At 40.4% G+C, this 21872-nt stretch overlaps 1 protein-coding gene across 1 annotated transcript in view; it reads right to left on the bottom strand.

Moving 5' to 3' along the window:
• Positions 1 to 21872, bottom strand: part of LOC122564573 (glyoxylate reductase/hydroxypyruvate reductase-like) — a 39445-nt gene that overhangs the window by 15158 nt on the left and 2415 nt on the right. The window contains exons 2-5 of the mRNA XM_043719675.2: positions 14025 to 14155; positions 12525 to 12597; positions 7791 to 7907; positions 6141 to 6229 (exon numbers count right to left, since the gene is read on the bottom strand). Of these exons, the coding sequence (XP_043575610.2) occupies positions 6141 to 6229; positions 7791 to 7907; positions 12525 to 12597; positions 14025 to 14155 (410 nt within the window). The remainder of the gene's footprint in view (positions 1 to 6140; positions 6230 to 7790; positions 7908 to 12524; positions 12598 to 14024; positions 14156 to 21872) is intronic.

The raw sequence follows: 21872 nt of genomic DNA, 5'->3' as shown, positions 1-21872 counted from the left end.
GGCATTCATTGCATTGCAGTCAGTATGTTAATTGACACTGCTTGATGTTTAAATCATTACAGTGGGCAACTAGTATTATTAACAATGTTTTTTGGGGACACATATCAGTGAGGAGCCTTGCTATCACAATTGGTTAGCATTACTAAAAGACAAGTGCATTGTGGTTGCAAGATTTACAAGGATGTGGCCAAGGTTGGAGGATTTGAGCAATAGGGAGAGGCTGAATAGGCTGGAGCTGTTTTCCCTGGAGCATCAGAGGCTGAGGGGTGGCCTTATGGAAGTTTATAAAATCATGAGGGGCATGGATAGGATAAATAGACAAAGTCTTTTCTCTGGGGTGAGGGAGTCCAGAACTAGAGGGCATAGGTTTAGGGTGAGAGGGGAAAGATATAAAAGGGACCTAAGGGGCAACTTTTTCATGCAGAGGTTGGTGCATGTGTGGAATAAGCTGCCAGAGGAAATGGTGGAGGCTGATACAATTGCAGCATTTAAAAAGCATCTGTTTAGGTTGAATAGGAAGGGTTTAGAGGATTATGGGGCAAGTGCTGGCAAATGGGACTGGATTAGGTTAGAATATCTGGTTGGCATGGACGAGTTAGACCGAAGGGTCTGTTTCCAGGCTGTACATCTCTATCACTGTAAGTGGTGGGAGTTCTTTCAAAAATGCATCTAGACTGTGATGATTTTTTTGAACAATGGGTGAACAAGTGAGAGAGAAATTGCCCAGAATTTCTGACGACGCACTGTAGGTCTTTGTTCAAGAAGTGGAAAGAAGGAGAGACATCTTGTATCTGTCGGAGAGTCTCTCACATATATATGCTCAGGATGCAGTGAGAGAATCAGTGGGCGACTGTGCCAGGAGTGTTGCTCCACAAGCATGCAGTGCAGAAATAAGTCTCATGATTTTTGATGATTTGTCAAGATGAGTAAATTCACATTCAAATGACAATGCAGCTGCATCACTAACCAAATTCACATCTTGAAATACTCTCTTCCATTATCCATCCAATAATTTTTATCAATCAGTACTCAGCTTTAATACTCAATTCTTTACCTCACCCCAACACATTTATCACTGGTGCATAGCTTACACTTATGGTTCACAGCTCATACAAACAGGTAGCTATTTAACTGTGATGGCTTCATCACCCTAACAACTGCAGGACCCTCACGGATATAATTCCCTTTTTTTGCAGGAGAAGATGGCAGTAGGAAAGAACTGGAGGAGTATGCCAGTGTGTTTTAACCCTGACGTAACCAGTAGGGCTGAAATCATTGATGATATCCACACCTAATCTTTTACCCCACAATCTGTACTGATTCACAAGTGGCAGGTGATGAAGCATGCCCTCATTACTTTCCTCTCTCCTCTCACCTCAATGCTTGAGCCCTTTTCATTCCAGATACCCAAGAACTAAACATTTCTCAGTTAGAGGTGGAAGAGGAAAAAAGCAGAAAGGATGAAGAAATACTAATGACTCACTTTTAAACTCAATCACCCACTCAGAGATGGCACTGCATATATTATAAAGGCTGGAGAAGCAGGGATCTGCACACAGTGTGACACTGGGCTTATGTTTGTAGAAACTAATATGAGTGCAGAGAAATCAGTTCACAAGAGTACAAGATTGAACACTGGTTCTGCTGTAATGGAGTCAGATCAGAACTTAGAAGAAGCTCAATGGGTATATAACCAAATGCTTGTTGTACTTCAAAGACTGTACATAATGTCAAGGAATATGGGAGTATTGATCACCAATTCCACAAAGGGTTTTGCACAGAATTTGCACTCCATCTTCTGCATTTCCAGACTGGGTGGTCGTCTCCAGCAGTATACCTACGGCATCCAATGTAATGCAACATAAGATGATTGATATCACTACTTCCATTGTAGTTAATTGTGGCTCGAGATGCCACTATTCAAAGCAGTGCTTAGACAGCTGTGGAAAGATGGCACTAATAATAATGGCCTATATCCCGAGGGAAGATGATGGGCCTATTAGCAAGTAACCTGTCAATCTGAATGGTCAATGTCCAGTCTAGCTAATCCACTGCATAGGCCATCTTGATTGCCATGTAGCTTGGCTGTTTGTTATGGATCTAAGTAGTCATTGACCAAGTACGACATGTCAAATTAAATTTTGTCAGGACCAGGGACCCATGTGACAATTGTCCAGTTGTGAGTTTTGGAGTCATAATCACAGAGCTGTATAGCATAGAGACAGACACTTTGATCCAATTCGTCCATGCCAACCAGACATCCTAAATTAATCTAGTCCCTTTTGCCAGTATTTGGCCCAAATCACTCTAAACCCTTCCTATTCATACACCATCTATATGCCTTTAAATGTTGTAATTGTACCAGCCTGCACCACTTCCTCTGACAGCTCATTCCATACATGCATCACTCTCTGCGTGAAAAAGTGCCCCTTAGGTACCTTTTAAACCTTTCCCTCTCACCTTAAATCTATGCTCTCTGGTTTTAGACTCCACTACACTGGGAAAAGGCCTTGGCTATTCACCCTATCAATGCCCCTCATGATTTTGTAAACTTCCAATAAGATCATCCTTCAGCCTCTGATGCCCTATGGAAAGCGGCCCCAGCCTCTTCCTATTGCTCAAATCCTCCAACCCTGGAAAACAGCTTCAGTCTATTCAGTTATAGAGTCATAGAGGTGTACAGCATGGAAACAGACCCTTTGGTCGAACTTGTCCATGCCGACCTGATATCCTAACCGTCTCTCCCTTTCTTCTCTTCAGATTTGATTGGAGGCTACTGGAGTACAAAGTAAGTTAAAGCACAGAAAGTCCTTCCCAAACATTTCTCTCATGATAGTATGTAGTCCCAAATGGGGTCTTAACCGTAAGAATATAAGATATAAAAGCAAAATTAAGCCATTCTGCCCATTGAATCTGTTCCACCATTTGATCATGACCCAATATGTTTCTCAACCCCATTCCCCTGCCTTCTCTTGGTAACCCTTGAGCCCCTGATTAATCAAGAGCTATCTATCTCTGTCTTAAATACACTCCACAGCCTGCTGCAGCAATAGTCCCACAGATTAACCATCCTCTAGCTGAAGAAATTCCTCCTCATCTCAGTTCTAAAGGGTCATCCCTTCACAACCCGATGGTCCATTACTACCTCCCTACCAACACCATTCATGCTCTGCACATCTCCAGATGACCTACCCAATTCAACCACTGAATCCTTCAATAGGTCTTCAATTGTGCATGGTTTACCTGTGAAATCTGTTGAAGAGCAAATTGACACAGACCTAAAATGCCTAAATTATGAGGCTGCGAGTAAACAGTACCCAGATTAACAAGCTGTGATTAGAGCTGACTCATGTGGATTATCTAGAACATATTCTGTCGCTTTGAGTGGTGTGGATGCTTTTTGGGCTGACTGTGCCCCAATTCAGTCTTGAAGATATTGGTACAAAACCTGGACATGGGGGTGGTATGACGTGATATCTGCTGCAATATTTAACACTAATGAAATATGGGTTGTGCAGACTTGGATAATTCAGTGAACGTTTAATACAGCTCTTGGTATTTAGATATGAGCATTACAATCACAAGCACTTGCATGTCTGGGCTGAAACTAAGCAATTTAATGTGCTGTAGTGCACTGCCCTCAACGTGTCATGCTGCAAGAGGTCTAAGTTCAATAAATGGACATTGCTAGCATTATACCATAAGGTCATGTGCTATGGTATGGAAATGACATTGGCGAGCATGTTCTCAAAAGTATATCACATGTCTGCTTTGAGATATAACAGCCCCACACAGATACTACATTTTAATTCCTTCATGGATGACGGCATTGCTGGTTAGGCCAGAATTTATTGCCCATCCCTAATTACCCACAGGGCAGTTAAGAGTCAACCACATTTTGCTGTGGGTCTGGAGTCGCATATAAGCCAGACCAGGTAAGGATGGCAGTTTTTTTCCCTAAATAGCATTAGAGAACCAGATGGGTTTTTCTCGACAATGGGCTCATGGTCATTCTTAGGACCTTAATGCCAGATTTTTTAAAACTTAATTTAAATTCCACTTTCCGCCAAGATGGGATTCAAACCCAGGTTCTCAATTACCTGGCTCTTTGGATTAATAGTTGAGTGACATTGCCACTAGGCCATCACTTTCCCAAGTATGATAAGTGATAATGCAGATATAGTAAGAAAATAAGGCAGGTTTAGACAGGTGGAGATAGTGGATGGTCGTCTTCAAAATGAAAATGCATTCCCTTTCTTTCCCTTGCTCCTCATCCACACCCAGTAAACAGATAAAGAGGTAATCAGTTTCATAATAAAACTCATTAAATTGCAAGGAGATAATTACATGACACTTTAAGTTTTAAACAGCCACTAGTTTCTGGCCACATTTTCCCTTTGTTCCCAAGGGTGTCTGCCCTTCTCTCCCCTTTGTAGCCACTAATTTCTCCCTTACCATTCTTGTGAGCCTCCCATCTTTGAACCCACTTGGAAAACTGTCTGCTCCTGCTGTGGCCTCACCCAGCAGTTTCTCTGGACACTCTGGCAGCAGAGACACTGGCCTTGGCTTTGCCCAGCCAACCTGCTCCACCTTACCCTCACTGAGCCTCGTTTATCGCTGCTACCCACCTTCTCTAACAGAGGCTGTTTCACTCCCATCAGCAGCAAATGCAAGGGAGAAGCAACTTTTGATTGGTGTAGCATCTCCTTTCAAACTTTTTCAGTTTCTGAATTGGGCAAAACTCTTTTCTGTTTGGTTGTCCCTGTGATCCATCCTTCTGAGACAATTTGGCAATTTTCCCCGCCTAATTTGCCGGCTGTCCTTGTGCATTTTGAAAGTTGAACCAAAAACATCTCAAACATCAAGCCTTACTGAAGTGCAGCTAAGATAATTAATCCCTCAAGACCCTGAGTGGATATGGCTTCCTGCTTTCTCCTCCTTCCTTTTTTAGCAACTTGTCCTGTTTTACATGGCCTCTCTTCATTCTAGTAGTCACATTTAATTCATAGATGAAGCCCTTGTCAGGAAGCAACTAGTTTTAGTTTAAATTTTTAAACAAACAGAGAAGCACTTTAGTATCAGCCAGATCTCTTGATGTAGACTACTCAAACCTTAGTCAAATACAGTATAAGAAAGCTTCAAAACTGGGTTGAATGGTGCCAGGAGCCAAAAGAGAAATAATTCAGCTGCTAGTTTGTAACTAGCACTCATAAGGGTAAGGGATCCTTCATCTCATTTAACCTCGGGGCGTCAGCTGTGGAAGTTAAAGATACTTTGTTACCAGAGCATGGAAGTGAGCAGTGATTCAGTATTGCAGATTGCCTGACATTTTAACCTGCCTGATCTATAAGCTGTCAGGTGATAATTTGATGTGCATGCACAAACCCCTTTGCCAAAATCGTGTCCGGTACACTTCCTATCAGAGGTGTGCATGCACTTTTCAGATGCCAAAATTATTCAGTGGTTTTGGAATGCCCCTTAAAGTGCACAGCTCAAGTGAAGTCCCTTCCATTCTTAAAAGCATCAGGATTAGAAAATATACCTGAAATATGTTAGAGTCCAGTCTCAGCACAGCTGCATCAAGTTCTTTCCAGTATCAGTGATTGGGGTACAAATAAATACAGCATTCAGATCTAACAATCAACATGGTTATTACATTTATCTAAATCTGCAAGTACTTCAGTAAAATGTAGACAAGATGTTCTGGAGTTTGAGAGGAATTTAGTCTTCACACTGAAACCCCTCCTGGAGTTTTATGTTTTTAAATGAGACCTTCCAATGAGTCTGCGTATAGTGAAGGAGAAATGCATGTACCTTTATTAACAAAGATTTTCTTAAAAATTACTTGTTTTCCAACTTCCGATTGAATTTTCAGTCTAAATTGGTTATTCCTACATAATTATTATTCTTTGTTGGGCTTAAGACTCAATTGTTCCTCCCTGTGTGATCCATTATTCTTGGCCTAGGGACTGGGAAGAGACTTGTGTCCATCCTCCCAGCAACACCATCCTGCACCCAACAATTGCAAATGTGAAGGAACATTAATCCTGTGGATTTTCTTCTGCTTTCTGTGAAGTTCAATTTAAGGTGGGCCAAATTATCTTTATTTGTCCATAATTATCTTGTGATTAATGACTCACCTATTCTTCCCAGTCCAACGATGCCCACAGTGCTGTCTGACAGTCCATAACCACAAAGCCACATGGGTGTCCACGTGCCCCAGCCACCACTGGAAGTAGAAAGAATTCAGTTATTGGAGCATGACAGCTTAGATCAAATCAACACAAATCTATATTTCAAACTGAACATTTTGAATCAAAATAAAAGAACTATTCTAACATATAAACTTTGAGCTGTTAAAATACATAGGGCTAGAAAGTGATCAGAGTCTGCTTTTAATCCGCATGCCTCTACAGGTAGGCCTGAGGTCAGTGTGGGATTGGGTCCCAATCACATTTACATCAATGGATCTGCTAATACCAGGTAAAAAACCGAAAGATCTGCAGCTGTTGGAAATCAGAAACAAAAACAGAAATTGCTGGAAAATATCAGCAGGTCTGGCAGCATCTGTGGAGAAAGATCAGAGTTAACATTTTGGGTCAAGTGGCCTTTTTCCAGAATAACAGATGTTTGCCACATTGTCAATGGTTCAAAGGTAATTCATAGTTTGTGGTGAAGTACACCTGGAGGCCCTATCATGTGTAAGGAGGCATTGTAGAGGAGCACTCCTGCTGGATCTGGATCAATGTACTTTTGGCCCAATTGGAACAGCCCTGACTCCTGCTTCACTCTGCGAGATCTAATTTAGCAGAGTCTAAATAGGGACTCAGCTAGTTCAAATTTCCACACAACAGTGGTTGTGTACAGCTCAGTGCCTCAGTGTTTTTATCATATATCCTTCGAATACAGTTTATGGTGGAGCCAAGTCAACAGGCATTACTTTTGTTGGTTTGGTAATGAGGACATACAGAACAGTAAGTCCAGCAAAGAGCTGAAACAAAGAAAGCAAGTAGAATTTTTAAAGATTGTTTTTGCTCTCCTCTAGAAATATTTCCAGACAGGCAGAACACCTCATGTTAATTACAGCGATACTATTTGAGCAAGAAGCTTTAGAATGGCAATAGGACTGACTCTTCATTGAGGATGAGTGTCTGTTAAAGTATTATCTGGGTAAAAGAGTAATTGTTCTTTCTGATATTTATGAGGAGATTGTTCCAATAGTTTTTGTCTAGTGTATTATAGTTTAGTTTTTCTTTGTGTTCTAAACTTTTATGTTCTTCTGTTGAAAGTATATTGGCAGCCTCTTGCAAATAATTTCAGAATTGACCTTCATGGTAAACAAAATGAAAAATAAAATTTATAGTCTATCAAGCTAGGTTTCATTTTGGGATTTCATTTGTCCAGTTTTACCATCAACTGGGATCGTAGCAGGGTGCAGTATTAATCTTAAATATCCAAATGAGATTTTGCTTTAACAAGACTTGAAAACCAATAGAGTAAAAAGACTTCAAAATAATTGCATTTCTACAGTTCATACAATGGTAACAAGTCAGTACAATCAAGCCTTCTGCATGAAAAAAAGGAAAAGCAAATATTGAAAATAAATTTTTGCCTTTGCCTCTAAGAACTATAATATATGGAAGGACAAAGCAAATCCCTTTTCCGAAATGGACACAGGTTATCACATTTACAATTGACACAGTAACTGCACAAGACTAAATGTGATCACTTTTGCTTTGAATATTAAGTGCTCCAATTCAGAAAATTTCAGACAACAAAAGTCAGTTTACTTTTTGGCTTCAGCTACTGCCTCCATCAGTCGACGAGATGTTGCCAGGAGCAAGGCGACAGTGAGTTCAGCGGAGGCATTGGTCAGGACATCAGGAGTATAGCCCACTCGAATTCCCCTTCAAACACAGGAAATATGGAAATTAATATTCCACTTTGCAACAGGCTCAATGTTCATGTCACTGCATAAAATTCAAACTTGTGTTGAATTCTATTTTACAAATTTAAGTTTTTGTCGCACACCTAGAAACCAGAGACCAAGCAATTAGTGCAGTTGGAAATATCCTTTGTTCATTATTCTCAGACTGTTTAGAAGTTCAAATTACATCAAACAGATCCTGTTACTCAGCGGTGAATAACACTTCTGCTACACCAAGTTTTCAAGCAAACATTACTTGAGACAGATGAAGAAAGGCAAACCCAAAACTTTTCATCTCATTGAATGCACAGTGATGTCAGGATAAATCAAAGAGTCAAGGGATGTGGGGTTGCTGGGAAGAAACAGGAACATGACAAACAGACTTATGTGAGGAACAAGTTTGTGATTCAAAAACCCAGTGGCCGTGAGTCAGAGTCTGTGAGTGTTCTGAAGAAGTCACTGGACCTGAAATGTTAATTCTGCTTTCTCTCTCCACAGATGCTGTCAGACTCCTGTGTTTTCCAGCAATTTCTGTTTTTGTTTCTGATTTCCAGCATCCGCAGTCATGGAGTCTGACTCATATGACATGGAAAGAGAGCCTTTGGTCCAACTCGTCCATGCCGACCAGATATCCTAACAATCTTGTCCCATTTGCCAGCACTTGGTCCATAACCCTCTAAACCCTTCCTATTCATATACCCATCCAGATGCCTTTAAAATGTTGTAATTGTACCAGCCTCCACCACTTCCTCTGGCAGCTCATTCCATACATGCACCACCCTGTGCATGAAAAAGTTGCTCCTTAGGTCCCTTTTATATCTTTCCCCTTTTACCCTAAACCTATGGTCTCCAGTTCTGGACTCCCCCACCCCAGTGAAGAGACTTTGTCTATTTATCCTATCCATACCCCTCATGATTTTATAGGTCACCCTCAGCCTCCGACGCTCCAGGGAAAACAGCCCCAGCCTGTTCAGCCTCTCCCTGTAGCTCAAATCCTCCAACCCTAGCAACATCCACGTAAATATTTTCTGAGCCCTTTCAAGTTTCACAACATCCTTCCGATAGGAATGAGACCAGAATTACATGCAATATTCCAAAAATGTCATATAATGTCCTGTACAACCATAACATGACTTTCCAACTCATATACTCAGTGCTCTGACCAATAAAAGAAAGCATACCAAATACCTTCTTCACTATCCTATTTACCTATGACTCCACTTTCAATGAACTATGAACCTGCACTCGAAGGGGTCTTTGTTCAGCAACACTCCCTAGGACCTTACCATTAGGTGTATAAGTTCTACTCTGATTTGCTTTTCCAAAATGCCACAGCTCACATTTATCAAAATTAAACTTCATCTGTCACTCCTCAGCCCATTGTCCCAGCTGATCAAGATCCCGTTGTACTGAGGTAACCTTCTTCGCTGTCCATTACAACTCCAATTTTGGTGTCAACTATACCTCCTATGTTCACATCCAAATCATTTATATAAATGATGAAAAGCAGTGGACCCAACACCGATCCTTGTGACATACCACTGGTAACAGGCCTCCAGTCAGAAAAGCAACCCTCCACCACCACCCTGTGTCTTCTATCTTTGAGCCAGTTCTATGTCCAAATGGCTAGTTCTCCCTGTATTCCATGAGATCTAACCTTGTTAACCAGTCTACCATGAGGAACCTTGTCAAACGCCTGACTGAAGTCCATAGATTTAATATGAGAAGACATTTAAAACGGACCTAAGGGATGACTTTTTCAAGAGGATGGTGCACGTATGGAATGAGCTGCCAGAGAAGATGCTGAAGGCTGGTAGGATTACAACATTTAAAAGACTTCTGAATGGGTATATGAATAGGAAGAGTTTAGAGGGATAATGGCCAAATGCTGGCAAATGGGTCTAGATTAATTTAGGATATCTAGTCAGCCTGGATGAGTTGGACCAAAGAGTCTGCTTTTGTGCTGTACATCTCTATGACTCAATGTGTCTTCTTGACCACCTTATCCACTTGTATTGCTACTTTTAGGGAACTATGGAACCGTACACCTTGATCCTGTTGTATGTTGATGCCACTAAAGATTCCTCCATTTGCTTGGTATTAGATCTTTCAAAATGCATCATCTCGCATTTGTCCAATTTAAACTCCATTTGCCATTTCTCTGCCCAAGTCACCAGCCTATCTATGTCCTGCTGTATCGTCTTGCAATCCTCCTCACTATCTGCAGCTCCTGCAATCTTTGTGCTTTTGTCAAACTTACTAATCAGGCTACCGATATTGTCTCCAAATCATTTACTTATATTACAAACAACAGGGATGTCCCTGCATTAACCCTGTAGAACACTACTGGTCACAGATCTCCAGTCAGAAAATCACCCTTCCACTGCCACTGTCTGTCTTTTGTAACAAAGCCAGTTCTGTATCCACCTTACCAGCTCACTGCAGATTCCATGTGACTTCACCTTTTATATCAGCCTGATATGAGAGACCTTGTCAAAGGCCTTTCTATAGTCCACAATGACAACATCTTCTGCCCTGCCCTCATTTTTATCACTTCCTCAAAAAACTCAATCAATTATGTGAGGCATGATCTTCCCCACTCAAAGCCATGCTGCCTATAACTAATAAGCCCATATTTTACCAAATCCTATCCCTAAGAATCTTCTCCAATAATTTCTCTGCCACAGACATAAGGTACACCGATCTGTAATTTCCCAGATTATTCCTGTCGCCCTTCTTAAACAAAGGGCTGTACTGTTCTTTGTTCTCTGCTGTTTGAAGGCAAATCTAAAATAAAGGAGTTCCTCAGGGGACTGTCTTAGGCTCAGCCCATCTGCAGCTGCTTCAACAAACACCTTCTTCTTTCATAATGGCTAGAAGTGGGAATGTTTATTATTTATTGCCAAATATTCAACATCATTTGCACCTCCTTGTGTACTGAAACAGCCTGTGTCCATGTGTAGCAAGACGATTTACTGATAAAGGGCAAGTAACATTCACAACATATCAGTGCCAAACAATGAATGTCTCCAACAACAGAGAATCTAAAAACACTTCCCTGACCAATAAAAGAAAGCATACCAGCACTACCACTACTGGACCTTCCACCATCACCACTCTGGGAGTTGCCATTCACCAGAAACTGAAATAGCCACATAAACGCTATGATTACAAGAGCAGTTATCAGATGAGGAATTTTGTAGGAAGTAACTCACCTCTTGACTCCCCAGTACCAGTCTGCCATACAAGGCAGGATTGTGATGGAATACCTGTCTGGATGAGTACAAATCTAACACATTCAAAAAGCTTGACCCCATTCAGGATAAGACAGCCTGTTTGATTGGCACCCCATCCACTACCTCAGCATTCATTCCGTTCAACACTGAATAAAGCAGTATGTATAATTCATAAGATGCATGCAGTTCCTTCGACAACAACTTCCAAGCTTATTGCCTCTATGATCTAGAAGAAAAATGGTAACAAATCAGCTATAAGTTCTCCTCCAAGTCCTGACTCGGAACTATATCACCATTCCTTCACCACTCCTGGGTTAAAATCCTGTAACTCCCTTCCTGACAGCACAATGGAAGTACTTACACTCAGTAAGACTCCAGTAGTTCAAGAAGATGACTCACCATCACCTTTCCATGTGCAATAAATGCTGTTCTGGCCACTGATGTCCACATCCCAGGAATAAATGGTCAGAAAAATTGAAATATCACTAACTGGTACAGAAAATAATCAAAAGGTCAATGGAATGCTGAAATTTGTGTCTAGAGGACAAAAATACAAGGTCATTGAAGTCATACTATAGCTATTCAAAGCCACAAATAGAGAACAGTGAGCAGTTCTGGGAACTACACCTTTGGGAAGATATTTTAGTTTTGGGGGCTGTGGAGCATCGATTTACCAGAATGATACATGAACTCAAAGGTTTAAATTATGAGGCATGACAAAATCTAGGGTTGTACTCCCTGAAATTAGAAGGTTAATCAGCAGTCTAATGGACTTTTATGATATTAAAGGGAACTGATAAAGGGAACCTATATTCTCTGTTTGATTAATTGGTAAGTCTAGAACTGTGAACATCTCTGAGGGAAGAGTTTAAAAATTACAGCCAGACCTTCCAGGAATGAGGCTAGTAAACATTCCTTTCACAAAAATGCCACTGCAAATTTGAAAATCTCTTGTGAAAATGGTGAATTGATGCTAGCTCCATTGTTAATTTTAGATTGGAGATTGATAGGTTTCTGTTAAGCAAAGCTTTGAAGAGGTATGGGGCAGAGGTAGTTGTATGGAGCTAAGACTAGCTGTGACCTCAATAAGTGATGGAAAAGGTGGAAGTAGTTAAACAGTCTCCTCCTCCTGTCATTGAATCCAAGTCTCAGAGATGAAAAGCTTGTTACAATCCACTGTGTTACTCAGTTCAAAATTATACACTTGTCAAGAATGTAGATACTTCTAAATAAGGAAAATTATCTTCAGACAATTGCACTATAGTTTCTTAGATACTATATTCTGCATAAAAAGTTAAGTTTTTGAGGGTGTTGTGTTGTACAAAATGAATAACACTGACATTTTATTTTTAATATTTTACCTTTTTTTAATTTCTTCGAGAGAAAGATGATCGAACCCCACAGACATGGTGCTGATAACTTTCAAGTTGGGTCCTGTATTAGGAGAATAATCTTAAAATGAAACCAAGCTAACTTGGTAAGAATTAAAAAGTTTTCATCTTATACTGGATAGAATTTCATTCTATATTATAGCATCTATTATTAAATTTCAAGCTTCTAAGGAAAGTTGCAAAAGACTTGGCTTAGTGGCAAAATTTCTGCCTGAGAGTTGGGAGGTTATGAATTCATGATCTATTTCAGACTTCTGTTCTGGGCATGTGAGTTCTAAAGCTGGATTTAATGGAGTGCCATCGTCTCTACACCTCAATTAAAAATTCAGGGTTGGGGTGGGTGGAGACAGCTGCTTTGCAACGCTTAAACATGCAAATTGACAACTGAATGACTCCCTCAACAACGCAAAGTCCCACATCAGAGAGGTGCCAGTGAAATGTAGGCTGACCGTTCTCTAGCATGGAGTGGAGGCACGAACTGAAACTGCAGCAAGGCACATTAAGAGATTACAGCACTGGATCTGGAATAGCATGCAAACCAGGGTTCTCATGAAGATCAGAAAAAGGATGTTACTTGTTTGGGTCCTGCTGATGAGCCATGATGGGGCATTAAGGAGGGAAGGCCACCTTACTCAAACTCCACTAACTCATACAGAGAAATCTACTGGGCTGGATGCTTGTCATTGACCACTTTTGCTATGGGCTAAGTACCATCTCTATGGGTCATTATGCAGGTATGGGGATGGGAGTTTGCATTTGGAGGCTCAGGAGGCCAAGTCATTGAGTGTATTTAAGAATGAGATAGATAGGTTCTTAACTATAAGGGGATTGAAATGTATGGGGAGAAGGCAGGAGAATGGGGTTGAGAAACATATCAGGCATGATTGAATGGCTGAACAAACTCAATGGGCCGAATGGCCCAATTCTACTCCAACATATTATGGTATTCTGGACAAAAAGACCAAATTTTCAAGGATTAAAATCAATGAGAATGGAAGATTCTTGAGTTAAGAAGATAATATCCTGGAAAACACTCATTGTGAAAGCTTATGATTAAAGGTTACCGGGCTGGGAAAGGAAAAGAATGAAAATAAACTCTTAGGTGCTAAGAATTACTTTGGAATGGGTCCAGGAGAATTGAATGCTTACATAAAAGTTAGCATAAATCTTAACTTTAAAGTGGCATTTTTCAGATGTGGTAAACATAAAAGGGGCAGTTTCTGTTCTGTTCTTGAAAGTATGATTTGTCGACTGTAATAGTGCTTAATCTATTTTGCTTTCACAGCAACATTCTTCAAACTTGAAATCTTGTCATGCCAGCCATACCAGAAGTTCAAATTTCTTTTTATAAGTTATTAGTCTCTCAGGCATTGTATCAAAATGCTCCTTGAATTCTAAATAAAAGTAATTACTTACTTCAGTCTTTTAAATTTAACAAAGATTCATTATAGAAATTATATAAAATTGTACCTGCAGTATCTAAAAGTTCCTTATCTATTTTCTCGGTCAATAAACAGTATAATCCATCTACTCCAGCAACCCCTTTTAACAGATCTGTGCGAGGTACAAGGTCATCAGAATCCCAGTGCTTAATATCACAGCTGAAATTTAAAAAATACACAAAATGAACCTATTAGTGTTGACTGTAGATCAGCGGTAGCCTTTGAATCAGAGTTATGCTCAAGTTCTACTTCATACTGAATACACAACCTACATTTAAAAATCAGTGCAGTGATGAATCTTCTCAGTACTGATGGGGGTGCATTTTTCAGTTCAGATGTTAAAACCTTGACCCCTCTGAGGTAGATATAAAGATGTCCCATGGCACCATTTGAGTTTTCCTCAGTGTTCTGACCAATGTTCATTCCCATACAACACCCAAAACCAAATTATACAGTCATAATCTTGCTGTGTGTGGAACATTGTTTCTTCTATTATTATGACAATGACTACAATTCAAAAATAGGAGAAAGTGAGGACTGCAGATGCTGGAGATCAAAGCTGAAAAATGTATTGCTGGAAAAGCGCAGCAGGTCAGGCAGCATCCAAGGAGCAGGAGAATCGATGTTTCGGGCAACAATCCTGAAGCATTCCTGAAGAAGGGCTTAAGCCCGACACGTCGATTCTCCTGCTCCTTGGATGCTGCCTGACCTGCTGCACTTTTCCAGCAACACATTTTTCAGCTACAATTCAAAAATACTCCATACTTCAGTACTTTGAAACATCTTCAAGTGTGTTCATGAAAACTAAGACTAATGGAAGATTATATCAGAAGGGGTGAAGGCATGAGAATTGTGCCTGAGTTTTGATAGAACTGTGTTGAGGTTATTTTCCAGAAATAATAAAACAATGAGTGTTTTCCAGGATATTATCTAGTTAGATCGAGATATTGAAAATAATTAAGTTTAGAGGATTTAACAGAACCAAAAGTTGAAAAATTCCCAAATTTTATCCTAGGGCATTGAAATAGTTATCCAGTAGTTGTAGAAATAGTGGACGCATTGATATTATTTCAAACTTTATAGATTCGGGAGTAGTGCCCACAGGTTGGAAGGTTGCAAATACAACATCACCATTTAAGAAAGGAGTGAGAGGGAAAATGAGGCACCATTGGACACATTAGCCTGATGACAGACAATACTAGAATTCATGATAAAGAATGTGATAAGTAGACACTTATAAAACAATAATCTGATTAGACAGTCAACATGGATTTATGCAAAGGAGAATTATACTTGACAAGACTGTTGAGATTTCTGAGGCTGTTACACCAATAGAGCAGATAAGTGGAACGAGTGGATGTGGTGTATTTGGTTTTTCAGAAGGCTCATAAGATCCCAAACAGAAGATTAGTAAACAAGATTGGAACACATGGGAAAGGGGGTAATCTACTGGCATGGATCAAAAATATGATAATGAAAAGAGTAGGAATAAACAAGTCATTCTCATTTAGTGCTTTGTGATGAGTGGGTTGGGGGGTGGTGCGGCGCGGTACTGCAAGGATCAGTGCTTGTATCCCAGCTGTTTGCAATCATTACAATGATTGGGATGTGGGGGACCACATATACTACTTCCAAGTTTGCAGCTAACAAATCTTGGTGGGAATGCGTGTTGAGAAAATGGTGCAAAGAGATTGCATGGTGATTTGAACAAGCTGAGTAAATAGGAAAGAACATGGTTGATGGAATATGATGTGAATAAGTGGTCAGAGGAATGGAAGTATGTGTGAGATTGGAAAGTACAGATGTGAAGATAGGACTTGGGTGAACTTGTTCATGAGTTATTTAAAGTTTACATCTTGGGTAACAAACAATCAAGAAGGAAAATAATGGTAGGATGGCCTTTATCACAAGAGGATTTGAATGTAAATGTAAAGATGTCTTACATCAATTGCTTAGAAGGTTGGTGAGACTGCACAAGTATTTCATACATTTTGGACCCATTACCCAAGGAAGTATAATCTTGTCATAGAGGGCGGGAAATAGAGTGCACCAGAATGGTTCCTGAGATGATGGGGCTATCCTGTGAGGAGACTGGACCTGCATCCTCTTGAGAGTTTCAAAGAGAGAGACCTGATTTGGTTGAAACCTACACAATTCTTTTTCAGGGCGAGAAAGGGTAAATGCATATAGAACTAGGGGAGGCAATCTCAGAATAAGGGGCATGCCATTTGGAACTAAGATGAGGAAGATTTTATTGACTTAGAGGATAGTGAATATTTGGAATTCTTTACTCCGATAACTGAGCTTCCTCTGAATACATCCAAGACAGGGAAGGCTAGTTTTCTGGATACTTATGACATCAAAGGAGATGGTAGTAGTGGGGGGAAATGGTCATGAGGTAGATGATTAACCATGATCTATTTGAAAGCAGAGCAAATTAAAAAGGAGGGTCTCGCCCTCCTCCTATGTTATCTATTCTTTGCAGTTCCAGTTATTATTTCAGATTTTCTGCTTTTGCAATTTAACTTTAATTCTCTTACTTTATTTTTGTATGCATGTCTTTCTTCCTACATTTTCATGCCCTCTTTGTAGCCAGATGTACACCCATTTCATAGAATTATATAATGATGAAGCACTAAAGAAGCCCAATCAACCATTTTAACTGTGCTGGTTTTTTGAAAGATCTATCCAAATCACTGCACTGCCCTGTGTTTTCCCCTGCAAATGTTTCCCCTTCAATCAGTTCTCCAATTCTTTTTATCAGTTATTATTGAATCAGTTTCCAACATCTGTTCAGGTAGGCAATGCACTACAGATCATAACAATTCACAGTGTACATTTTTCTTCCTTCATGTCACCAGTGGTAAATAACCTTGTCAATGTTTTTTGGTTAACAACCTCTCTGTCACTGAAGTATTAGTTAACCAATCAAAAAGCATGAATGATTTTGAACATTTCAATCAAATCTTCTCTTAACTTGTTCTGCTTCACAGAGAACAATGTCAGTTTCTCCAATTCTTTCACACAATTGACCTACCTCATCTATAGTACTATTATAGAACATTACAGCGCAGTACAGGCCTTTCGGCCCTCGATGTTGCGCTGCCCTGTCATACTAATCTGAAGCCCATCCCAACTACATTATTCCATGTACGTCTATTTGCCTGTCCAATGACGACTTAAATACACTTAAACTTGGCGAATCTACTACTGATGCAGGCAAAGCATTCCATACCCTTACTACTCTCTGAGTAAAGAAACTACCTCTGACATCTGTCTTATACCTATCTCCCCTCACTTTAAAGTTGTGTCCTCTCGCGTTTACCGTCCCCATACTTGGAAAAAGGTCTCCCTGTCCACCCTATCTAACCCTCTGGTTATCTTGTATGTCTCTATTAGGTCACCTCTCAACCTTCTTCTCTCTAACGAGAACAGCCTCAAGGCCCTCAGCCTTTCCTCGTAAGACATTCCTTCCATACCAGGCAACATCCTAGTAAATCTCCTCTGCATCCTTTCCAAAGCTTCTACATCCTTCTTATAATGCGGTGACCAGAACTGTACACAATACTCCAAGTGTGGCCGTACCAGAGCTTTGTACAGCTGCAGCATAACCTCCTGGTTCCAGAACTCAATCCCTCTATTAATAAAGGCCAAAACACTGTATGCCGTCTTAACAACCCTGTCAATCTAGGTGGCAACTTTCAGGGATCTGTGTACATGGACACCAAGATCTCTCTGCTCATCTGCACTCCCAAGAATCCTACCATTAGCCCAGTACTTTGCATTCCGATTACTCCGGCCAAAGTGTATCACCTCACACTTGTCCATACTAAACTCCATTTGCCACCTCTCAGCCCAGCTCTGCATCCTATCTATGTCTCTCTGCAACCTGCTACATCCTTCGTCACTATCCACAACTCCACTGACCTTAGTGTCATCCGCAAATTTACTAACCCACCCTTCTAAGCCCTCATCCAGGTCATTTATAAAAATGATGAACAGCAGTGGACCCATCACCAACCCTTGTAGTACGCCGCTAGTAACTGGACACCAAGATGAACATGTTCCATCAACTATAACCCTCTGTTTTCTTTCAGCGAGCCAATTACTGATCCAAACTGCTATGTCTCCCACAATCCCATTCCTCCGCATTTTGTATAATAGCCTACTGTGGGGAACCTTATCGAAAGCCTTGCTGAAATCCATATACACCACATCAACTGGTTTACTCTCATCTACCTGTTTGGTCACTAATCTCCTCTGCATGTTCTGTAAAGCTTTGACATTAAAATAACTGTGCAGAGTTGGTATCCTGTGGAGTAGGCATAGGCCAAATGTAACAATGCAGAACAAACAGGATACTATTATTACTGGGCATCAGCCTCACATTCCTCAGACCTTTGCTGAGGGGCAGTTGGCACTCCTTCCACCCTCAAGTGCCCACTCCTCTTGCCTACAGGACTACAGTTATCTGTGGGAGATCCAGGACCATTGCAAATATTATGATTGAAAACTATTCCCTTTCCTAAAAGGTGTTGAGGAACACAGCTTGTTTGGTTCTGCACATTCGTCAAAGTGCGAGCCCCTACCAGGTGTATGCCAGTGCAGGGACGGTAGCCAGAGCATGCTGGGAAACTTTGTTGCAGGAGAAAGTGAGGACTGCAGATGCTGGAGATTAAAGCTGAAAATGTGTTGCTGGAAAAGCACAGCTGGTCAGGCAGCATCCAAGGAGCAGGAGAATCGACGTTTCGGGCATGAGCCCTTCTTCAGGAATGAGGAAAGTGTGTCCAGCAGGCTAAGATAAAAGGTAGGGAGGAGGGACTTGGGGGTTGGGCATTGGAAATGTGATAGGTGGAAGGAGGTCAAGGTAAGGGTGATAGGCCGGAGTGGGGATGGAGGTGGGGGCGGAGAGGTCAGGAAGAAGATTGCAGGTTAGGAAGGCGGTGCTGAGTTCGAGGGATTTGACTGAGACAAGGTGGGGGAGGGGAAATGAGGAAACTGGAGAAATCTGAGTTCATCCCTTGTGGTTGGAGGGTTCCTAGGCGGAAGATGAGGCGCTCTTCCTCCAGCCGTTGTGTTGCTATGGTCTGGCGATGGTGGAGTCCAAGGACCTGCATGTCCTTGGTGGAGTGGGAGGGGGAGTTGAAGTGTTGAGCCACGGGATGGTTGGGTTGGTTGGTCCGGGTGTCCCAGAGGTGTTCTCTGAAACGTTCCGCAAGTTGCCTGGATGCTGCCTGACCTGCTGTGCTTTTCCAGCAATACATTTTCAGCTCAAATTTTGTTGCACCTCTGGTATATGTATTAGGTGTAGAAAAAGAAAATATAATTATCCTGCTCTTCCCTGTCACTGACATTATGCAGTTTCAAGGCAGGAAGGGCTGAATACAGATGGTATACAAATCTCAAAAGCAGTGTTTTAAACAGGAATTGCACAGACAGGGCAGACTGAAATGACATTGTTGAATTGTCTCTGTCCCACTAGAAGTGACATAGATGCATGTTTATTATAAATTTATTCTATAAAAGGGGCCTAAAACTTTCATTACACCCCTCCCCAAAAACAAACTGGTGCTAGGAACAGAGGATGTCTGCTAGAAGTCTATGGGTCTCCATCATAATTCCTGTATGCTCCATGCTTCAATCAAACCCCTCACTATTGCACCCAATTCTCAACACACACCTCTTAACCCCAAACACAACTTGTCTGCTCAGGCCTAATCATAAATTTGAACTCCAAAATTCTCAGATAACATAGGGCCATCGACCTCACATAATGCTGGGACTTTGCTTGAAGATAAAGATGAAACTAACCTATTGGAGAAATCCATAAAGATACCCAGGGCAGGCCAGACAACAAAGCTTGCGTCAATGAGTACATGCCCAACAACGATGTCTTTACTCAATTTCTATTTCTGTGTGGCAATTATCCACATCTGGATTCCTAATTAAACATGTGCCCAGTGGATAAATAAAGGGATAACACTGCTTTGTATCTATCAGTGAGGTTTAACTTCTAATCCAAAAGAAGATTTTAAAGATTTTATCTATTTTATTTCAAACCAGTATCAAGTTGCACTTGAAGAATAAAGTCAAAGTTCATCTGAAGCACTTTGAATTGATGCAGTTGATAACCCATTAATTGAACTGTCATTGATTAACTGTGGTACATCATGAGAATGGGACATTCTGATGAAATATGGGAGAACTCTTGTTTTTTCACAATGTGGCAACCCACTTGTGAAGTGCAGGAATACATGGCTTGTAACATGGATTTTTAAGTAGGGTTTAATTTGTGGAGAATGTCCTTTTCTTTAAAAGAGCCCGAAGAAATTTCACCTCAATCAGTGGAATCCAGGATAAGTAACAAAGGAAGATAATTGCTATTTGAGAGATAACGATGCGTTTAAAACAACTGGTCTGTTTGATCAGCTAACTGTAGTCCCTACATTTTTTTTCTGAAACTTCTCTACAACGTTCACATATAGTGCTCAGATCTGGACAAAATATTCCGTGATTTCCTTGTTTTGATACTCTATTCATAAAGCATAGGATTCCCAAAGCTTCCAAGTTTTGTATATCCAAGTCTTGGTCAATTATAAATATCAAGCAAAGCAATGGTCCTAACATGGACCCTGAGGGACTCCCTCTCTCATGATATAGCTTCCTCCAGTCTGAAAAACAATTCTTCACTACAACTGAATTTCCTGTTATTCAGTCAACTTTGTGTCACTGCTGCTATTGACTCTTTTCTTCCCATCGGCTCTAACTTTGCTGATGCAGCACGTTATCAAATCAGCTGCATTTTCCGCATTAACCTTCTGTTACCTAATCAGAACAGAAAATAATGCAGGGGCTCACAATTTACCTTTAACAGATTTGTGTTAACTTTCCTTAATTGATCTATATTTGTTCCAAGAGATTATTAAAGTGTTAGCTTTTAAAGTTTCTCCACCACCAAGGATAAATTGACTGGTTCGTACATAGTTGCTGGGTGTACTTTATGCACTTTTTTGACCAAGTGCATAAAATTTGTGATTCTCGACACCTTTGACAGAATTCTTATCTAAACAAGGAATGAAAGATTTAAAATGGGTAATTAAAGTAATCAAATTTAATTAAACACATTAAAGAATTACAGCAAATGTGATATGTTGTGTTTTCAGAATATGAGAGCATCTGGATGCCAGTGTACACACAAACATATGAAATTGGAACAGAACTAGATCCTTCAGCTCCTCAAGCTTGCTCCAGCATTCAATAAGATCATGGCCATTCTGCTTGTGTTCCAAATTCCATGTTCCCATCCATCTTGATTACCTTTGATTCCCTTGCCGAACAAGAATTTATCTACCTCTGTCTTAAAAATATTCAATGATTCTGCTTCTACTATCATCTAACACAGAGTTTCAAAGTCAGAAAACCTTCTGAAAGGAAACAGATGTTACAACATTGTAGTGAACCCCTCTGTTAATTAAAGCTCACTTCACCTCGTAATCTGTTAAAATATGAGTGACAGAGAAATCCAAAATTCCACTATTTAAAGAAAACAGCATCAATTTATTTTTTAACTCTAAAAATGAACATTAAAGAACAATTATTTACAACTCTAAGCCCCCTTTCTCTTAACTACTTCTTACCTGTCTCCAACTCTATAACAATATGCTGTTGCAATTATTAAAATTATATCCACTTTATTTCAAAACCACACAGCCTCTGTTGTCTTCTGTGATGTCATTCTTCCGGGCTGCTAAATTTACTGGGTTGTCTGCTTGCTTTTTACTGCGAGTATGTTTCATATGAAAAGGTACCTTTTCATGACGATTGTTTCCTAGTTTCTTGGGTCTGTCTCGATGGCAGTTGCTCTATAACCAATTTT

This window comes from Chiloscyllium plagiosum, unplaced genomic scaffold (genome assembly GCF_037043375.1).
Source record: "Chiloscyllium plagiosum isolate Xiang-an unplaced genomic scaffold, Cpla_swu_hap1 HiC_scaffold_2, whole genome shotgun sequence".
NCBI classification, from domain to species: domain Eukaryota; kingdom Metazoa; phylum Chordata; class Chondrichthyes; order Orectolobiformes; family Hemiscylliidae; genus Chiloscyllium; species Chiloscyllium plagiosum.
This window is presented reverse-complemented; position numbering and strand designations above follow the sequence as displayed.